Here is a 20,845-nt window from a genome sequence, read left to right as displayed (position 1 = left end):
CCCCTTTGTGCCTACATCGGTTCTCCAAATGAGCATTATGACCTAGTGCCATTGACTTGCCTTTTCCCCATACCCCTGCACATTGTTTCTATTCAAATAATCATCTAATGCCCTACTGAAATCCTCCATTGAACCTGCCTCCACCACACTTTCAGGCAGTGCATTCCAGACCTGAATCACTTCTTGTGTGAAAACGTTTTTTCCCATGTCACATTAGCTTCCTTTGCAAATCACTTTAAATCTGTGCCCTCTCGTTCTTATAGTTTTACGAGCAGGAACAACTTCTCCCTATCCAATCTGTCCACATCCCTCATGATTTTGAGCATCTCTATCAAATCTCTCCTTAGCCTTCTTCTCTCCAAGGAGACCAGTCCCAACGCCTATCTTTTTAACTGAAGTTTCTCATCCCTGGAACCATTCTTGTAAACTCTTCTGCACTCTCTCCAATGTGTTCACATCCTTCCTATAATGTGGCTCCCAGAACTGTAAGTAATACTCCAGCTGAGGTCTAACGAGTGTCTTATATAAATTTAGCATAACCTCCTTGCTCCTGTACTCTATGCCCTTATTAATAAAGCCCAGGATACTGTATACTTTATTAACTGCACTCTCTGCCTGTCCTGCCACCTTCAATAATCTATGTACATATACACCCAGGTCTTTCTGCTCCTGCACAGCTTTCAATATTTCAGCCCTTATCGTATTTTGTCTGTTCATGTTCTTCCTACCCAAATTCATCACCCCACACTTTTCTGCATTGAACTTCATCTGCCACCTATCTGCCCACTCCACCAACTTGTTTATGTCCTTTTGAAGTTTTACACTGTCCTCCTCACAGTTCACAACACTCCCAAGCTTCGTATCATCCACAAACTTTGAAATTATCCCTGCACACCAAAATCTAAATCACTAACATACGTCAGGGAAAGCAAGGGTCCCAATTTCAACCCCTGGGGAACTCCACTGCAAACCTTCCTCCAGCCCGAAAAATATCCATTGACCATTACTCTCTGCTTCCTATTTCTCAGACAATTTTGTATTCATGTCCCTTTTATTCCATGAGCAATAACTTTTCTCAGTAGTCTGTTGTGTGGCACTGTATCAAATGCCTCCCGAAAGTCAAGTACACATCAACAGCATTAACCTCATTGACTTTTTCTGTTACCTCTTCAAAAAGCTCCAGCAAGTTAGTTTTGACATGCAATTACTGTTGTAATCTAGGAAATACAGCAGCCAATTTGCACCCAGCAAGCTCCCACAAACAGCAATTAGGGATAATAACCAGGTAATTTTTGTTCTTGATTTTGATTGAGAGATAAATGTTGGCCCAAAGCACTGGGAATAACTCCTAGGCTTTTCTTCCAAATAGTGCTTGGGATCTTTTAAGATGACCTGAGAGATTTAATGTCCTTATTTGCATTGGAAGCAGTTTGAAGAAAGTTCACTAGGTTGATTCCTGGTATGAAGGGATTGTCTTATGAGAGCAGATTGGGCCTATACTCATTGGAGTTTAGAAGAATGAAAGGTGATGTTATCGAAACATACAAGATTCTGAGGGGCTTGAAAAGGTAGATGTTGAGAGGATGTTTCCTCTCATGAGGGAAATCAAGGACTATGGGGCAGAGTTTCAAAATCAAGGGCCTCCCATTTAAGGAGGAGATTAAGAAGAATTTCTTCTCTTAGAAGGTTGTTAGTTTTTGGAATTCTCTTCCACAGAGAGTTGTGGAGACTGGTCATTAAATATATTCACTGCTGAGTTAGGTAGATTTTTGCTTGACAATGGAGTCAAGGGTTGTGGAAAACAAGCAGAAAAGTGAAGGTAATGCTACAATTAGATTAGTCAGGGTCTAACTGGTGGAGTGAGCTCAATGGGCCAGATGGCATACTCCTGCTCCTATTTCATATGGTCTTATGATTCATATGATCTTACATCTGAGCTGAAAGACAGCTTGCTATTTTCCACTTCTGCTTTCTTGATTTTGTCCAGCCTGTTGATGTAAATATCACCCCTACCTATATTCCTGTCAGCTGCAGGAGAACAGCAGCAACAACTAAGGTTTGCCACACATCACTTTCTCTACAGGTGACCGTGGAGCAAACACTTTATGCAACATAAAAAACGGTTACAGTCTGATGTCAAAAGCAAGACCCCCATAAGCATCGGTTGGATGATTTTGGAACACTGCCACGAGAACATTATGAAGTCAGAGTCCCAAATCTTTGAAGTAATGAGGAGTAATCAACATGCAGTCATTAGTTATTCTTATGGATTAAAAAATGCAAAGTACAATATGCATGGTGAAAATTCTGTACCCTCGGGAAGGTGATGGAATGTGTTCCACTCAGAAAAAGCCAATGTGCAAAGGCAAAAGCTAACATGTTGGCACTGTATTTAGGAAAGCCAAAATGGAAGAATGGCAAAAGGCAGAGAGCTGCAGAGCCTGGCAGAGGGCAGCTTGATGGCAAGGGAGTAAAAACCAAACTAGTAGAAGCTTGGACTCAAAACAAAAAACTACAATGTCAAAACATCATTTAAATAGTTAAGGGAAGAGCAGTATCATAGGGCGAGGCACATGAAGATTTTTCCTCAATGACTTCTGTCACATATATATTTCTCCCCATTCATTGTTCTCCAAACATCAGTCACACCCTCCATTTGTAACTCATTCTAGACAATATTTGGTTAAAGAGCAAAGATTATGACTCTTGTAGATCATGTTTTATACATTTATCCTGGTCAAGAAAGACACAATATATTTTTCACGAGGATAAAACCACTGAGGATTGCAACTGTGCACAAGAAAACATGAACGGAGAAGTGACAGAGAACTTTTATTTACACATGGCCTTTCACAACTTCAGGACGTCCTAAAGTACTTCTGAAGTTTAATCAGTGTTGTAATGCAGGAAACAGACTAACAAATCCATCCTCCTAGATCTGCTTATGAACCAAGAGATTATTTTTATTTTTCCATGGGTACAACTGGTAAGGCTAAGGTTTATTGCTGATTAGTAAGGTGGTGAGCTGCCTTCTTGAAACTCCACAATCCATGTCGTGCAGGTACACCCACAGTGCTGATAGGGAGGGAATTCCTTGATCGAATGATGATGAGGTTAACAACGATATATTTCCAAGTCAGTATGGTAGATGACTTCAAGGGGAACTCTCAGTTTCCTATTCACCCGCTGTCCTTGTTCTATTAGGTGGTAGAGGTTGTGGATTTAGGTGTGAAGAAGAAATCTAGGCGAACTGCTGCAATGCATCTTGTAGACAGTGCACTGATGGCACAAGGAGTGAATGCTCAAGGTGGTGGATGGGATGTTAATCAAGCAGGCTACTTTGTCCTGGATGATTCTTGAGTGTTATTGGAGCTACATTCATCCAGGTAAGTGGAGAATACTCAATCACACTAGGAAGTTCTGAGGAACAAAGGGACCTTGGAATGTGTGTCTATAAATCTCTGAAGGCAGAGGGACATGTTAGTGGGGTGGTGAAAAAGGCACATGGGACACTTGTCTTTATCAATCGAGGCATAGATTACAAAAGTAGGTAGGTCATGTTGGAGTTGTTCAGAACCTTGGTGAGGCCACAGCTGGAGTACGGTGTGCAGCTCTGGTCGCCACATTATAGGAAGGATGTGATTGCACTGGAAGGGGTGCAGAGCAGATTCACCAGGATGTTGCCTGGGATGAAACATTTAAGTTATAAAGAGAGGTTGGATAGACTTGGGTTGTTTTCACTGGAGCAGAGAAGACTGTGGGGCGACCTGATCGAGGTGTACAAGATTATCAGGGGCATGGACAGGGTGGATAGGGAGCAGCTGTTCCCCTTAGTTGAAGGGTCAGTCACACGAGGTGACATAAGTTCAAGTGAGGGGCAGGAGGTTTAGGGGGCAGATGTGAGGACAAAACCTTTTTACCCAGAGGGTGGTGATAGTCTGGAATGCACTGCCTGGAGGGGTGGTGGAGGCGAATTGCCTCACATCCTTTAAAAAGTACCTGGATGAGCACTTGGTCATAATATTCAAGGCTATGGGCTAAATGCTGGTAAATGGGATTAGGTAGGTAGGTCAGATGTTTCTCATGTGTCGGTGCAGACTCGATGGGCTGAAGGGCCTCTTCTGCACTGTGTGATTCTGTGATTCCTAATGTATGCCTTGTAGATGGTAGGAAGATTCTGGGGAGTCAGAAGGTGAGTTCCTCACCATAAAATATTCAGCCTCTGATCTAGTATTATGACCACAGTAAAAATATGGCTGATCCAATTAAGTTACTGGTCAATGGCAACCCCCAGGGTGTTGATGGTGGGGTTTTAGTGATGGTAATGCCACTGCATGTCAAGGAGAGGTAGTTAGACTCTGCCTTGTTGAAGATGATCATTGCCTGGCACTTGCACGGTATGTATGTTACCTGTCATTTACCACCAAAGTGTAAAAGTTGCCCAGGTCTTGCTGCATATGGACACAGGCTGCTTCATTATCTGAAGAGTTGTGAAAGAAACTGAACACTTAGTGAACAAACCCACTTCTGACCTTATTATCAAGGGAAGATCATTGATGATGTTGCTGAAGACCATTGGGTCGAGGGCACTGAGCTGAAGAACTTCCTCAGTGATGTCCTGGGGCTGAGATGATTGGCCCCCAACAACCATAACTATCCTCCTTTGTTCTCGGCATGACTCGAGTCAGTGGAGAGTTTTTCCACCTGATTCTCATTGACTTCAATTTTACGAGGGCTCTTTAATGCCACACTCAAGTAAAATGCTGTCCTGATTTCAGGGTGGTCATTCTCATCTCCCTTCTGGAATTTAGATTGTCTGTCCTTGTTTTAACTAAATATGTAATGGGTCTGGTGTTAAGTGGGACATGTGCATATGTAAGCATATGTAAACATTACAGATGTAATGTGACTTCATAAAAAGCCCAGCATGAGAATCCAGAAAAGATCAGCATTTACATCTTTAGTTAGCCAACGCCAGTATCCTATCTCTAGCTATAAAATGTTGAACAAGTTTCTGGATATCCAAATGACATTCTCTGGAAGAGCTACTGTGTGTCTGATGCATGGCACCACAAAGTTCTTCATGCTCAGCAAGAACATGTCAGTTCTTTTATCAGTGACATTATGCTCTTGAACACTTGTTGCCTTTTCGGTTAAGTCAGTTTTCCAATAATTAAGATACACCAAATTGTTCAGCATGTGTTGCAACTTCAGAGATCTTAATTTGAAAAAGAACAAGCTGAACTGCTAACAGTTATGTAACCTCTCTTTCAACAGGAGTGGAAATCCTGAGCATTTAGCCACTCTTGAAGAGAGAGAAACTGAATTCCTACACAAGAAACTTGTTCAGGTTTCTTATATCCATTATGGACTTGAAATTCACTGATGTTTTGGAGAATGCAAAGAAAAGCAAAATAAGTTCACCTTTCATGGAACTTAAGTATTAACAAGGGTTCATTTAGCAACAGTACAGGAGGGGGGATCTAACTTTATCTAACTTGGATCTAACATTAAAGCAATCAGAGGGCCAACTGCACCAGCTAACCAATTGACTATAATTCCAAACTCATCAATCTAGTATCCCTGTACAAGGACTTGAAGCTCATCCATCAGTTTCAGAATGTTAATTACACATCATTGACACTGTTAGATCTCACCTTTAAAAGCACCAATTTTCAGAGAACAAGTGGACATATCCAGCAATGACATTCTCTTTACTGATCAATCTGAATTTAGAGGAGATGGAGCCCGAGCATATTTTCTTCACCCACAAGTACTTTGTTCCAGATAGGTTGATCTCTGAAAATTAGAACTAGCGAGTTGGTTGCAATGATACTTGGCGGTAAATCAGCACATGTTGCCGTAAGAAGAGACAAGTCATTGGGACGGCACAGAGATTCTGAAGCAGACAAGAGGTGATTGTTATCTTTACTCTTTTCTAATTTCAAGAGATTTCCTGCATCTGATCCAGGATTTGTGATAAAATTAATATGTTATGAAGTCATGATTTGTTATGAAGAAACTGGTGTAAAATGCTAACCCGAAAACTGCTGAGAGCCGAAATACATGTATCTTTGAAGAAATTGTGCTGGCTTCTGCCCACACTGCAACTACAAAGACTTTTTACATGGGATCAATGCAAATGAAATATGAATGGGACTAAAAAGAGTCAAGAAAGAGACAGCAAGAGATAGCTGTTATATAACATGCAGCATAATAAAACTGTGGAATGGCACAATGCAATCCTGAGTGTCCCAGTTCTCCAAATGTCTATGGAGCTGCGGTAATCTGAGGTGCAATACACCTTTAAGAGAATGTAAGCAGATTGACCACTTGGCTGTATGATCCAATAGCTGTGTAGCACAGGCTACAATGTTAATATTAGTCGATAGTAGGGTCTGGTTAGAGAAGCACACATCATGTTAGTGCTCTGTTGCCTGTGTAAATAAATAGCATGTGCTTCGCTTCATTGCATATTGGTCTCTGCATCTGCAGTATATTGTTATCGAATCACCCGCCGACAGATAAGCGTGCAACCGGTTCGAGGGCAAACTGACCCTGCAGTAGAACATAACAGGAGCCTTTTGACCTCAGCGAGTATATGTTTCAGCGAGAAACAATAAATTTACAATTGTTCATATGCTATATTGAATTCTAGAATAGTCCACCCAATTTGCTTTGATTCTAGGAATTATTGTAGATAACATTTGCAAATGGTTTAAGTTCCTTTAGATTTTACAATGGAGATGTTTCATTAATTTAATCATCATAATAACTTTCTTACTGTGTTAGCCTTTCTTTTGCAAGATTCAGGGCATCCAGATGCATTTGCGCCAACCGCAGGCCAGGAAATGTCAAAAAAGCACCAATGAGAGCACAGAAAACAGCCAGGAACATTTTGAAGGTCAACTTCGAGACAGGGCCCCTGGAATAACAAAATATGAAGATTTAAAAAAAACCATTAATCATGCACAAAAATACTGAAAATGGTTGTTCAAAAAGAGAAAACAAACAAGGTCCTTCAACTCCAAATACTGTAAATTATAAATGATAATCAGTTAACAAAAACTTGGATGTTAGATTTACTGATTATTTAAAAACAATATTTCAATTGCTATAATCATTCATACTTAAGTCATTGTGACACATATTGATGTATCTAAGTGCTATACCATGAATCCGACTGGCAAAGTAGCCTGGCATATGAGTTCACAGAGTGTACTTGGGACAATTTCTTAGAGCAGTATATTCTAGAGCCAATCAGGGAGCAGGCTATTCTGAACCTGGTAATGAGTAATGAGACAGGATTAATCAATATCCTCATAGTGAAGGAGCCTCTAGGTGACAGCAATCATAACATGACAGAACTTCAAGTTCAGTCTGAAGGGGAAAAGTGAGAGTCTAAGACTAGTGTTTTAAAACTGAATAAAGGTAATAAGGATCTGAAAGCAGATCTAGCTAAAGTGAATTGGGGAACTAACTTAAAAAGCTAAAACAGTGGAGATGCAGTGGCAGACTTTCAAAGAGATATTTGATAACTCTCCGCAAAGATTTATACCAGTGAGAGAAAAAGACTCAAAGGGATGCATCATCAATGGCTAAATAAGGAAGTTAAGGATAGTATCAAATTGAAAGAAACAGTGTACAATTCTGTAAGGATTAGCGGTAGGTTAGAAGATTGGTCAAATTTTAAGCAACAGCAAATAATGACTAAAAAAAGAGGGAGAAAGAATCATATGAGAGAAAGCCAGCTAGTAATATAAAAACAGATACTAGGAGTTTCCACAAGTACTTAAATAAGAAAAGAGTAATATGTAGCGCGAAATGATCTGGTCAGGGTAGCCATTATCTCGCAGGGTGCCTTTGATATGCCCTTTTTCAGCATCAATCTTGCATGGTGACCAAATGGCTTAGGCTCTGTTTACAAGGTTGTCAATAAGGCCAATCTTGTAGCGTGTGGAACTGTAAGAATTCCAATGCGTATGTTGACCAGCGAAGGCAGACTTGCAGTAGAATGTGGTAGAGAACCCCCTGGCAGATTTCTCAACTAGTACGTCAAGGAAAGGGAGTTAATTTGCCTGCTCTATTTCAAAGTTGAATTTGAGCGCAGGATGGAGCCCATTAAGACATGCAAGGAAATTATTACAGGTAGCTGTGGATTTCAATAGGGCAAATATATCATCCACATATTGGAAATATGAAAGGGGTAGGAGGTTAAGTGTCATTCTGTCGAAGACACGTTTCTTACAGAACCCAACAAAGATGTTTGCAAGAACTGGGCCTAGAGAGGGTCCCATGATAACACCATCTATTTGGGTATACATAATGTTATTAAAACTGAACTCAACTGCGCGGGTTGCCGAGTTCATAAGCTCAAGGAATACTGATTCACACAAAGGCGATGGGTCTAAATCGCCATGATATAGTGCTGCAGCGCAAATAGATATGACTACCTTAGGTGGAATATTGGTGAATAGGCTAGCAATGTCAAATGAGCATATTGGCACAGCATTGCTATCAATATGCAAGGCATGTATGGTCCTCTCACTGTCCATTCCTATAGACTTACGCCATTCAGAATAAAATGTTAATATCCTAAATGAATATTGTACAATTGTTCTATTTATCCTTCAAATTTTATTCTCTCCAAATGTTTACGCATTGGAAATATATGAACTATGGTAACTAGCATTAACTACACTATAGAAAATGCACAATAGCAACTGATAAATCATAAACTTACATTTCATCACAAAAGCAGAGCTGTTTTAGTAATTACATGAACAACCACTATTATAAAAGTAAAACTTATTCAACCTACTGGGATTCCAGGCCTTGTTTCTCAAGGAACTGCAAAGCGCTGTCAGAAAAGTTTGCAAACCCTAAATATAGGTGGTGAAGAAAAGAGAGAATGAAAAAAAGAGCAGTTAATTTGAGAGGAATTTCATTCAGTATTTTGCATACACCCAAGAGTAATATGAATAGACACATTGCCTTTATGTATCGTAAAAAGAGCACTTAAATAATCTTGATGCCTCTACAGTATTTATTTTGATGTTATCAATTTACTTTAACAAAAAACACGATCTTTGCAGTGCAAAAGGTGGCCATTCGGCTCAAGGAATCTGCAATGGTTCTTAAAAAGGTTACTCTACCTAGTTCCACTCCCTGCCTTATCCCTGTAATCTTGCACTCTTTTCAGATAACAATGCAATTCCCTTTGAATACCTTGATCAAACCTGCCTCCACCACCCTCTCAAGGAGTTTATTCCAGACTTCAACCACCGTCTGGGTGAAAAATTTTTCCTCACATCACTTTTACTCCTTTTGCCAATTATTTTGAATCTATGCCCTCTAGTTCTTGATGGTCTCGAGTGTGAACCGTTTGTCACTTTTTACCCTGTCCGTACCCCTCAGGATCTTGAATACCTCTATCAAGTCTCCTTTCAGCCTTCTTTTCTCCAAGGAAGAGAGTCCAAATCTCTCCAATCTACCCTCTTGACTACAGTTCTTTATACTTGGAATCATTTTTGTGAATCTCCTCTGTACTCTCTCCAATGCCTTCACATCCTTCCTCAAGTATGGGGCCCAGAACTGGACTCAGTACTCCAGATGAGGCTTTTCTACAAGTTCAACATGGCCTCCTTTATCTTGCACTCAATGCCCCTATTAATAAGGCTTAAGATACTAAATGCTTTACTATCTGCTCTCTCAACATGCCTTGTCATCTTCAAAGACTTATGTACATATACACTGAGGTCCCTCTGTTCCTGCAACTCTTTTAGAGTTTCTCCCTTTATCTTATAGTGTCTCTCCATATTCATCCTGCCAAAATGAATCACCTCACACTTCTCTGCATTAAACTTCATCTGCCACTTGTGTGCCCAATCCACCAACATGTCTATGTCCTTTGAAGTTCAAGATTATCTTCCACAGTTGACAATGTCCAATCTTCGTAAAATCTGCAAATTTAGAAATCATGCCCTGAACACCACAGTCTAGGTCATTAATATATATCAAGAAGAGCAAGGGTCCCAACACTGATCCCTGGGGAACTCCACTCCAGACCTTCCTCCAATCTGAAAAACAACCATTTATCACTACTTTCTATTTCCTGTTAGTCAGCCAATTTCTTATCCAAGTACCTACTCTCCTTTTATTCCAGGAGCTAGAATTTTTCTCACAAGTCTGTTGTGTGGCACTGTATCAAATGCCTTTTGAAAATCCATATACACCACATCAACAGTGTTGCCCTTATCAATCTTCTGTACCTCTCCAAAAAACTCAAGCAAGTTAGCTAAATATGATTTTCCCTTAATGAATCCATGCTGGTTTTCCTTAGCTATCATGCACTTGTCTAAGTGACTGTTGATTTTGTTCCAAAACAATCAACAAGAAAAAAGAAAATTCTAATATTGCAGAATAAAAAAGTGCACTGAATCAGAATTAAACATTTTTCCCAGCTCTAAATAAAGCAAAAATCCACAAGTTGGGTAAGAAGTACCATGGCAGCCTACATGGTAAGCTCAAAGACAAGGAAGAGAAAGAGGACTATACACATGTCTATGCATGTGTATTCTCCCTTCTCTTTGGTTCTAAAATGAAATTTCCTACCTCCTAGGCATTTTTATTTCTATTTCAGTTATTTCATTGAAATCAGACGCAGAGTAAAATACTGCAGCTCAATTGGAATTTCTGCAGATAAGCATTTGGGAACTGGATGCTGATTTGGAGGTGACAGAAAACAAAACTCAAGTTATTCCAGCCCTCCCTCATACACATTCTAGCTGGCAACTGATCAACACTGGCAGAGATCTAGGGAGCCTTCTCAGCTTGGACATGTGTATATTGCAAGTTTATTAGCTGCCAGTACAGAAAATTGAATATAATTCCACATATGTAATTGTGCTGTAATTTTTCACCTATGAGAAATTAAATGCATGATATAAATTTCAAGAATTCATCAAAACTTCTGTGATCAAAAACAAATGTGAAAAATCTGCAATAAATAGAAGCAATAAATCAAATCAATAAACGTATTGCCTAAGTAGAACAAAGAACTTACTGACCAGTCTTCTCAAAAGTACTTAGTCTTTGCTGAGCAACTAGATGATTGTGCTACAATTGGTCTCAAGACCACAAAGCTAGTTTGGTGGTGGGAAGGAAATGAACCAGGGTTATCTATCCTGAAAGGGCTGATGTGAGAGCGAACACAATTTGCAATGTTGGGCCAGTCAAACAGACTGTTGACATAAACTGTCTAAATGCATACCAGAATGGATGCTAGTGTAAAACACAGAAGGCATTAGATGCCGATGGAATTATACTTCAGCATGACCAAGTGCTTCACATTTCACCACAAAGTCTATAACATGGTAATCTGCATAAGGTGAGAAACAATTTTATTTAAATTTTGCTTATAAAAGAAAATAGGCATTTCTAATGTTGCAAACTAACTTAATTTTCATACAGGATACCTTTCCCCACTCTAAGTCACACACCATCCTGAAAATCCACTGCCATTCCTTCACAGTCACTGGGTCAAAATCCTGGAACTCCCTCCCTAACAGTACTGTGGGTGTGCCTATATGAAATGGATTGTAGCTTTTCAAGAAGGCAACTTACCACCACCTTCTCAAGTGCAGTTAGAGGTTGGCAATAAATGCTGGCATTGTCAGGGGTGCCTACATCCCATGGTCAAAAAAAGCAAGAAATCAGCAAGTGGGATCTATGGCAGTTCCAGTTGAAAAGATAACACCAACAAAAGAAATATGGAAATAAATGCCCGCATTCTTAGTTTTAATTTCAATTATTTCATTTATGACTTTTTTTTTTTAAAACTTGGGAGCCACCTTCTTGAACTGCTGCAGGTTGTGAGGTATAGCACATGTCGTACATGTCAAGGACGGAATTCTAAGTTTTTGACCCAGCGCCAAAGAAGGAACAGTGATAAAGAGCCAGATTTTTGCTCCAGAGGCTGGTAGATCGAGTTAGGAAACTTCCCAGCTCGATGCACCCACCTCAGGAAAAAGTGTCCCAAATGGTGTGATTTTTGCTCGGGATGGGGGGGGGGGGGGGGGGGGGGGGGGGGGGGGGCAGGGGCGCGGTGTAGACAGGTGCAAGGTGGAGTTAGGCCCACCATCCTCAGACGCAGATCAAAGGTGGCCTCAGAGGCTGCCAAGTGCCAAGGTGGGCTATTGAAAAGGCCCCGTGAAAATCTGGCCCATGTTCAATGTCAGGACGGTGTGCAACTTAAAAGAGAACCTGTAAGAGGTGATGTTCCCATGTGTCTGCTGCCCTTGTCATACTAGGTGATACAGGTCATGGGTGTAGAAGATGCTTTCAAAAGGAACCTTGGCGAGTTGCTGCTGTGCATCTTGCGGATGGTATTCACTGCTGCCACTATGTGCCGGCGGTAGAGTGGATGCTTAAGGTGGTATATGGGCTTCCGATCATGAGAGTTGCTGTGTCCTGGACGGTGTCAAGCTTCCTGCATGTTGTTGGAGCTGCACTCATCCAGGCATCAGGTTCTTTGCCTTGTGCCTTGTAGATTGTGGACAGACTTTGGGGATTCAGGAGGCAAGTTACATGTTGCAGAATTTCCAGCCTCTGAACTGTTCTTGTAGCCAAACTAGTTATATGGCTTGTCCAATTAAAATTCTGGTCAATGGTTGCCTTAGGATGTTGATGATGGAGGCTTCAGTGATGGTAATACAGTGGATCAAAGGGATGATGGTTAGATTCCCTCTTGTTGGCACTAGTGTAGCATGAATGTCACTTGCCACTTATCAGCCCAAGCCAGAATGTTGTCCCGATCTTGTTGCATACAAGCATGGAGTGTTTCGTTATCTGAGGAGTTGTAAATGGTACTGAATGCTGTGCAATCATCAGCAAACATCCCCACTTTTGGCTTTACAATGTGGGGGCGGGAAGGTCATTGATGAAGCAGCTGAAGATGATTGGGCCTAGAACACAGCCCTGAGGAACTTCTGCAGTGGTGTCCTGGGCTGAGATGACTCTCCTCCAACAACTTCCTTTGGCTAGATATGACACCAACAAGTGGAGAGTTTACCCCTGATTCCCACTGACTTCAGTTTTATTTTACTGCTACCTTACTCAGTCAAATGCTGTCTTGATGTTAAGAGCAGTTACTCTCACCTCACCCACGGGATTCAGCCCTTTTGCCCGTGTTTGGACCAAGGCTGTAATGATGTCAGGAGCTGAATGGCTTGGCAGAGCCAAATTGGAGCTCTGGTGAGCAGGGTTATTGTCAAGTAAGCAATGCTTGGTAGCATTGCCGACAATACCTTTCATCGCTTTACCAACGATTGAGAGTAGACTGATGGGGAGGTAATTGGCTGGATATGTCCTGCTTTTTCTGGACAAGACATACCTGGGAAATTTTCCCCATTGTCGAGTAGATACCAGCGTTGTAGCTGCATTGGAATTGTTTGACTGAGGGCATGGCTTGTTCTGGAGCACTAGTCTTCAGTACTGCAGCCGGGATGTTGTCAGGGCCCACTGCCCTCTACCCAATGCATTCAGCCATTGCTTGATATCACGTGGAGTGAGTGAATCAAAAAAAAGGAGAAAATTGTCAGCAATAATATTCTTTCTCCAAATTAATGTGATCTTTTCCTTGAAGATTTTTTTAATCAGCAAAATAACTTGGAAAAAAAGTGTTTCAATATGACATTTCAGAAGTACCAACTACAATGTATTTGTAAATAAAATACACATCTATTTAGAACATTATAATACTAAAATGAAAGAAAGACTTTCATTTTTAGCACCCCTCATTTGGTCCCATGGTGCTTTACAGCCAACTGAGTACTTTTTAAAGAGTAAGTTACCATAGCATATCGGAAAAGCAGCAGCCCATTTTGCACAGCAAGGTCTCTCAAATAGCACTATGCTAACAATCAGATAATCTGCTTTAGTGAGGTTGGCTGAGGAATAAATATTGATCAGGATACTGGGAAGAACTCCTCTGCTCTCCTTTGAAATAATGCAATGGGATTTTCTAAATGTTGATCCAAGACAGCAGATGGTGCCTCAGTTTAACATCTCATCCTAAAGATGGGACCTCCGACAGTGCAGCATTCCATCAGTACTGCACTGCAATGTCAGGATTTGAACTTACAAGCTGATGTGCTTCAGTAGTTGCAATGTCAGCACCTGCTTTGTTATGGACCTTTGTTCAGCTAATTGTACATAATCCAGAAAAACTGATTGATAGTATTAACATACTGCACACAGTCAGCAGGGAAAGATGATTAAGTACTCTCTATCCCAGAGTGACCACAATCTGTTTGTTGAAGCCCTGCCATTTTCCTGCCTCAACCTTGTTCGCTAACATTGAATCTAGGCAATGGAAGCTGCTGCAAATTAAAGCCCAAGGTTTTTACAACACAAAAGAATTTCCATGGCAACTATGCTTGAACTAAGGGCCTAAGCCACAGGCAGCCCTGCTGCAGGCCAGCCAAGGAGTTATGCAGCAATATACAAACTTGCATTATGGACTCCTGGCACTCACCTGCCTGAGTGCATGGAATACTTTTGTTCAGTTGTCAAATAAGCGCACTGTTCTGTGGAGGACCACCTGCAGTGGGACCTTCAGAGCAACATCTTTAAACAAAAAGCTGCAGTTCTCAATCCCTCCACTAGTAGGGCCACTTACCCCCCTTTAAGGGAATGAGCATACCTTAGAGCTGATGGAGGTGGTTATTCCATCCCTTGACCAGGGTCCTACCAGCACATGGATTGCAGTGACACTATCAACAGGTCAGCTACCTGTGTTGCAGGTGTGCACAGTGCTGAAAGAGATATATTATCAGCCAATGAATATGCTAAGGTTTCAATTTGATCCAGAACTCAGCACTATTTGGTTTATATAAAAAAAACTAGGTTAGGCAGCTGTTTCAACAGCACTGAAGACAAAAAAAAGTTCCTTACAAATAAGCCATATATCAAGCCAGCCAGGAGTAAAATAATTGATACAGGAAAACACACAGCTTTCAAAAATCTCTATATTTCATATAGGACTAATTTATTTTTGGTCATATTGCTGCCCAGGCCATTCCAGTCTTGGCAGTCTCAACGCAGAACCACCTACACTCATTTTCCTAGTGCAGTTCCAGCCTCTACAGATTCCTTCCGATCTCTGTGTAGAGCCATCAATAACAAACTGAGTGCAAGCACTCCTTGTCAAGTCAACTGGCTCTAACAATCTCCTACCCAACCTCTATATATACTAGCTGAAAGTCCCACTCCATTTTGCCTCCTCAATTGCTCTTTTTGTCCCCTCTCTCCTCCATTGTGTTCCCTTACTGGCCACTGGTTTGCTAGTGGTGTAAAAGTGAGCACCCCAAGGAGAGAGCAAGAAAGAATTGTGGAGTGCACATTAAGTAGAAAAACAGCTACAGGAAGAGTAGCTAGAAAAAAATGAGCAAATCAACATTAAAAAAAAACATATCTGCACTGATGCCACAGTAAAATTGATGGTACTACAAAAATTGAGCTATATGGCTGTTACTTATTTAAAGTTGAAATTTGACATTCCAGTGTACAGTAATCAGTTAAAATTTTAGGGTCCGTGCCACAAGTACCTGTCTCCAGTCCAAACTCTAGATAGTTCTCGGTCACAATTAGGATCGCCATTGCTTTTACAAAGAAGAAGAAGCCGAAAGTGATGCAGACTGATCTCTCCCCACCTTCTTCCACGTTAAAGTAGTGAGTGGTCAGAGAAAACAGTACCTTACTGAAGAACATTTGTTAAGGAAAACATGTTAAAATAAATAGTGTTTCAAAATAGCTTGCAAATAAAATTTGTGCCAAATGTGATAAATGAATCTTGAGGCAAACAAAAACTGATTTCTAAGAAAATTTCAGTGCTACATAAATTCAGAGGAAAACTATCATACAGCAACTTCAGGTATTTCACTGCTCCCAGTATTCCTGCAGTAAATCCAATCAATTGTTTTCTCCCCATCTTTCCACTTGAATACTGTAAATGGCACTATCATTCCGCTTTTGAATACAATTTGGTTAGTGAGTTGCATATCAAAGCCCCATCTGGATGACGTTTATACTGTAATTTTGGTTTTCAACCTCATCAAGAATCTTTAGTTGGCTTTTCTTTTTTAAACCTATAAATTTAAAGATATGGTCCCTATAAATAACAAATGATTCATAGACTAGTCTTGCTGAGGGTGATATTTGCAAGTACTAATCCAGGCAAAGAATTCCTGATTTGCCAGTTGCTGGCTTCAGCCTATTGTTTTTAGGTATCAATAAGGCTGGTTGCACTGTAGGATGGTTAGTACTCAGCTGAGCACATCACAAGACTAAATAATCTGAAAAAGGTGGAGTACATTATCCTTTAAATAGTCAACTAAAAATTCCAGGCTGTCTAGATCAAATTTCTAATGAAGTGGCCATATTTTACCTGTACCCTAATTCGTTATATTAATTTTTGCCTTCCATTCCAAATTCCTCTCTCTTAAAATGTTATAACATTCCTGCTTTCTGTTATTTGTGCCCTAATCTTCATCTGGAAGATGGGATCTGATAAACATGCCTTTGATCTACTCAAAATTTGTTCCAAAGGCTGATTTTGTTTTCAAACCAACCAAGGTTTTCTTTCAGCTTCTCCCATTTTACTTGGGGTCAGCCACTATGCTGATTGATCACCCTTCTCCATCTCTTCTTGTCAGTCACCCTTTCCTCTTCCAATGCCACTGCATTCTTCCATCTGGTACTGGGCCTTTGTTGTCTACTTCTCCCTGGCAGTTCCATTTCCATCAGTCTCCTCATTATATGTCCTCTTTCAATCTACAGCAGATGACCATACCATTTCAATCTCACTCAGCTATTTTCTTGGATGCTTCCACAACCTTCAATGATCCCCTTACATACCGATTCCTGATATTGTCCTTTCTCCTCACTCCACATATCCATCTCAGCATCCACATCTCATTAGTATCTACTGGTTGTTTCTCTCTTCTTGATGCTGCCCATGTTTCTATACTATGTAACAAGGTCAATCTCTCAACTGCCAGGGTTTGGGGGGGGGGGGTGGTTGGTTGGCTGCCCTTGTCCTTCTAGATGGCAGAGGTCATAGGTTTGGAAGGTGCTGTCGAAGGAGCCTTGGTGAGTTGCTGCAGTGCATCTTGTAGATAGTACACACTGCTGCCTCTGTGTGTCAATGGTGGAAGGAGTGAATGTTTAAGGTGGTGGATGAGGTGCCAATCAAGTGGCCTGTGCTATCCCCGATGGTATCAAGCTTCTTGAGAGTTGTTGGAGCTGCCAGGCAAGTGGAAAGTATCCCATTACACTCCTGACTTGTGCCTTGTAAACAGGCTTTGCGGAATCAGGAGGTGAATTACTCGCCGCAGGATTCCCAACTTCTGACCTGCTCTTGTAGGCACCATATTTATGTGGCTGGTCTAAGTCTGTTTCTGGTCAATGGTAACCTTCAGGATGTTGACAGCAGAGGATTCAGCAATGGTAATACTATTAAACGTTAAAGGGGAGATGGTTAGATTCTCCCTTGTTGGAGATGGTCATTGCCTGGAACTTGTGTGGCATGAATGTTACTTGCCACTTATCAGCCCAAGCCTGAATATTGTCGAGATCTTGCTGCATACCAGAAGGACTGCTTCAGTATCTGAGGAGTTGCAAATGGTGCTGTGCAACCATCAGCAAACATCCCCACTTCTGACTTTATGATGCAAGGAAGGTCATTGATGAAGCAGCAGAAGGTGGTTGGGCCTAGGAGCTGAGTGGCCCAGAAACTTTTATGACCACAGGACTTCTCAAAATGCTTTGCAGACAATTAAGCACTTTTTGAAGTTAAGTCACCATTGTAATGTTGGAAAATCAGCAGTCAATTTGCACAGAGCAAGGTCCCTCAAACAACAGTGTGATAATGACCAGATAATCTGTTTGATGAGGCCGAGGGCAAAATATTGACCTGAACTTATTCTTTTCTTATTTATTTTAGCTCCCATGTTGATGCAATCATAATTATTTATTTTGCTATCAGAAAATTAAACAAAGTAAAGGATATTAAGTGTTTTTAACTTCCCAGTGTGCTGTAAATGAATACTTGAAGGCGATTGAGACCTTACCTGATTGCTGACATCATTGCTGCTGCATGCCAAGGCAACCCCTTGATTTGATACCAGATTTAAACTATTGTTGGGAAAGTAAAAAACCAGACCATTGAGACTGCTAGATCTGTGTTGCTAGCTTTCTTTGAAGACAGTGATGAGCACCCTTGCTTTATCCTGACCACAAAATCCAGGCCACCGAATGGGCAACTGACCACAAGCAAGTCATTACAGTGATACTATTTGATTCATTTGCAACTTAATCAAAGATCCCTATGCATGGTAGATTTCCCATGTTCAATGTGTCAATTTGTTCCTCAATTCTACATTGATGAGGAACATCACTATGTTACAAAAACAGTTTTCCAGAAAAAGTTCTTTAACCATGTGTGCCCAAAAGGGACAATCATGTTTGCAATATTGCATCTGGGGAGTGACATTCCATTCCTGAGGGCATTCTGGGTAAGATTACATCACCATAGATAGATTGCTTGTCTGCTGAAGAAAGATTTGGCTCATAAATAAAACACTTTTATACAAAGCCAAAAACATAGAATAATGACAATGGCAGGGGGAGTTACAAGACTGTAATTCAATCATGGGATTCTAATAACATCATAAACCACTAGAGAGCACAGACTGAAGCTTTAATTACAATCTAAAACAACCACCATCACAAGGTACAATAGCTGACTGTTCTGTGTACATCACAGCATCATGTAGTTCATGAGATCGGAATCATGAATGTTTGGGAATAAATAACACTCCCAAAAATTTTACAATACATATTGAAAAGAACTGTTCAGCTGTGATTTTAAGGATGACATCTTGCATCTTCTGTTATGGTTACTAAATAACAGCATCTGGTAAGAAAGTTATTTTGTTAAACTTCACATCGTGTAATGGGATAAACTGAAGAGGAAATATAACTTCCTCCGCACAGCAGAAATTGGATGGAAGAGCTTAAGAATCCAAGCAGTGAACCAGTCTTTCCTGTTATAAAGACATTGTTCAGTCGGATTTAGGCAAGAACCTCATGAATAATTACGAATCTGGGCTTCTGATGTCATTAGGATTCTGACGCAACTTCAAATGCACATTGAATTGTGTCTGGCATAAATGCTCCACTTAGTAAAACCTAGTAACAGCCAGCAAAGTTTAAACATTTTTCATGGGTCGGGAGCAGTAGGAGTACTCTGCATTCTACAAAGAAAGTTTGGGCTGTTTCAGCCTCATACTCTCCATCACCCTTCCGGTCTGCGGAACTCTCCCAACCGCTGCCCACCATGACTCAGCTAACTGATGTGACGGCCTCTGAGCTACCCAATCTTTACAGGCTCAAAACCAAGCTGCCTCAGAACACCCACTCTTATCAGGCAGCTGGTCAGCAGAATGCTGATGTAGCCCGAAGTTAAAATGGACTGGGTCTCCCACTGCAACTCTTGGATGTCCAGCCACACATCCCTTAGATTTTCTGCCCAAGAATTAAAATTTCTGTGAATGTATTTTACATCAATGATGATGCTTGGCTAACTGTATGTAAGGGTGGTAGGTTTTAAACAAAGAATAAGGGTTTTACAGAGGTAATGTGTGCTATTACATACACAAGCAGTATACAGTGTAGCTGTTCTTTTAAAAAGTAACATACTTAATAAAATAGGCTCATTTCAAACTATTTTCATTTATTTGCATTCACAAGTGATGAACTTGTATTTTACTATACCTGTGTAAGATTCCATGCATTTATTTAAACAATGCTTCACATGAAAGAAAAGAATCAACAATGCATCTAAGTTTGAATGATCTATTGTATTTGCCTTGATTTAATTATGTGGGTCACATTTTCAGAATACAATATTGGAAGCAATGGCTGAAAGGTTTTTGATGGCTACCTTTTATTGTGTCAGCAACAAAAGACTGATATATGATAAAAGGAAAATATGGAAAAAGAAAAACTTCAGGTGAGCACCAGGTAGCACTGAGAAAATTAAAAGTTCCAGAAGAGAGGAAATCTTAATAAAAGGAAGGAAATATTAACAAAAGGAAAGTGGAAAGGAAACAAAGTAAAATCTGTTAAAATAATGGCACAGCAAACAATAAAATAAAAGCCGTACATTTCTTTTCCTATCAGTGTATGGAATTATTGCTAATTTATTCTCCAAACGTGGGGACAATTGGTAAGGTTGGCATTTATTGCCCATTGCTAGCCAGCCTCAAAAACCATTGGTACTGTAGTAGTTCAATACAACACAGTGATGAACTAGACTATTTCTGAGCACAGATAACAGTCAGCTATACTGCTTTGGAATTAGAGTCACATACAGGTTGACCAGGTAAGGACAGGAGAGTTCCTGCCCTAAAGGATATTAGTGAACCAGCTAGATTTTTACAACAATCTGTCAGGTTCATGGCCACTTTTACTGCGACCAGTTTATTTCCAGGTTTTAAAGAAACGGAGTTCAAATTCTCAAACTGTCATGCTGAGATTTAAACTCACATTCTTTGGATTGTTAGTCTATTAACATTACTCCAAAATTACCATACAAATGTATCCTTCAAAAAGGCACAAAATAAAACTTGGTTAAAGTTGCTTTGACGAACTACTAAAATTGCTGCCCTTCACATCAGCTAAGGAAAACGGACATTACTGTAAGCCTAGCATATATTACTAGCCAAAGGGCAGTAAGCAAAATTGGATCAGGCTACAGTCTTGCCAGTTAAACAAACAATGG

General features: G+C 40.4%; 1 protein-coding gene across 11 annotated transcripts in view; it reads right to left on the bottom strand.

The window, feature by feature from the left end:
* The window catches only part of tmem161b (transmembrane protein 161B), a 116,226-nt gene that overhangs the window by 20,123 nt on the left and 75,258 nt on the right, over positions 1-20,845 (bottom strand). For all 11 annotated transcript variants that reach the window (XM_041185896.1, XM_041185897.1, XM_041185900.1 and 8 more), the window contains 3 exons: positions 15,609-15,760; positions 8,822-8,882; positions 6,785-6,925 (listed from right to left, as the gene is read on the bottom strand). In XM_041185896.1, the coding sequence (XP_041041830.1) occupies positions 6,785-6,925; positions 8,822-8,882; positions 15,609-15,760 (354 nt within the window). The remainder of the gene's footprint in view (positions 1-6,784; positions 6,926-8,821; positions 8,883-15,608; positions 15,761-20,845) is intronic.

This window comes from Carcharodon carcharias, chromosome 4 (genome assembly GCF_017639515.1).
Source record: "Carcharodon carcharias isolate sCarCar2 chromosome 4, sCarCar2.pri, whole genome shotgun sequence".
NCBI classification, from domain to species: Eukaryota; Metazoa; Chordata; class Chondrichthyes; order Lamniformes; family Lamnidae; genus Carcharodon; species Carcharodon carcharias.
The sequence above is the reverse complement of the archived record's forward strand: the minus strand, read 5'-3'. Positions and strand labels throughout refer to the sequence as shown.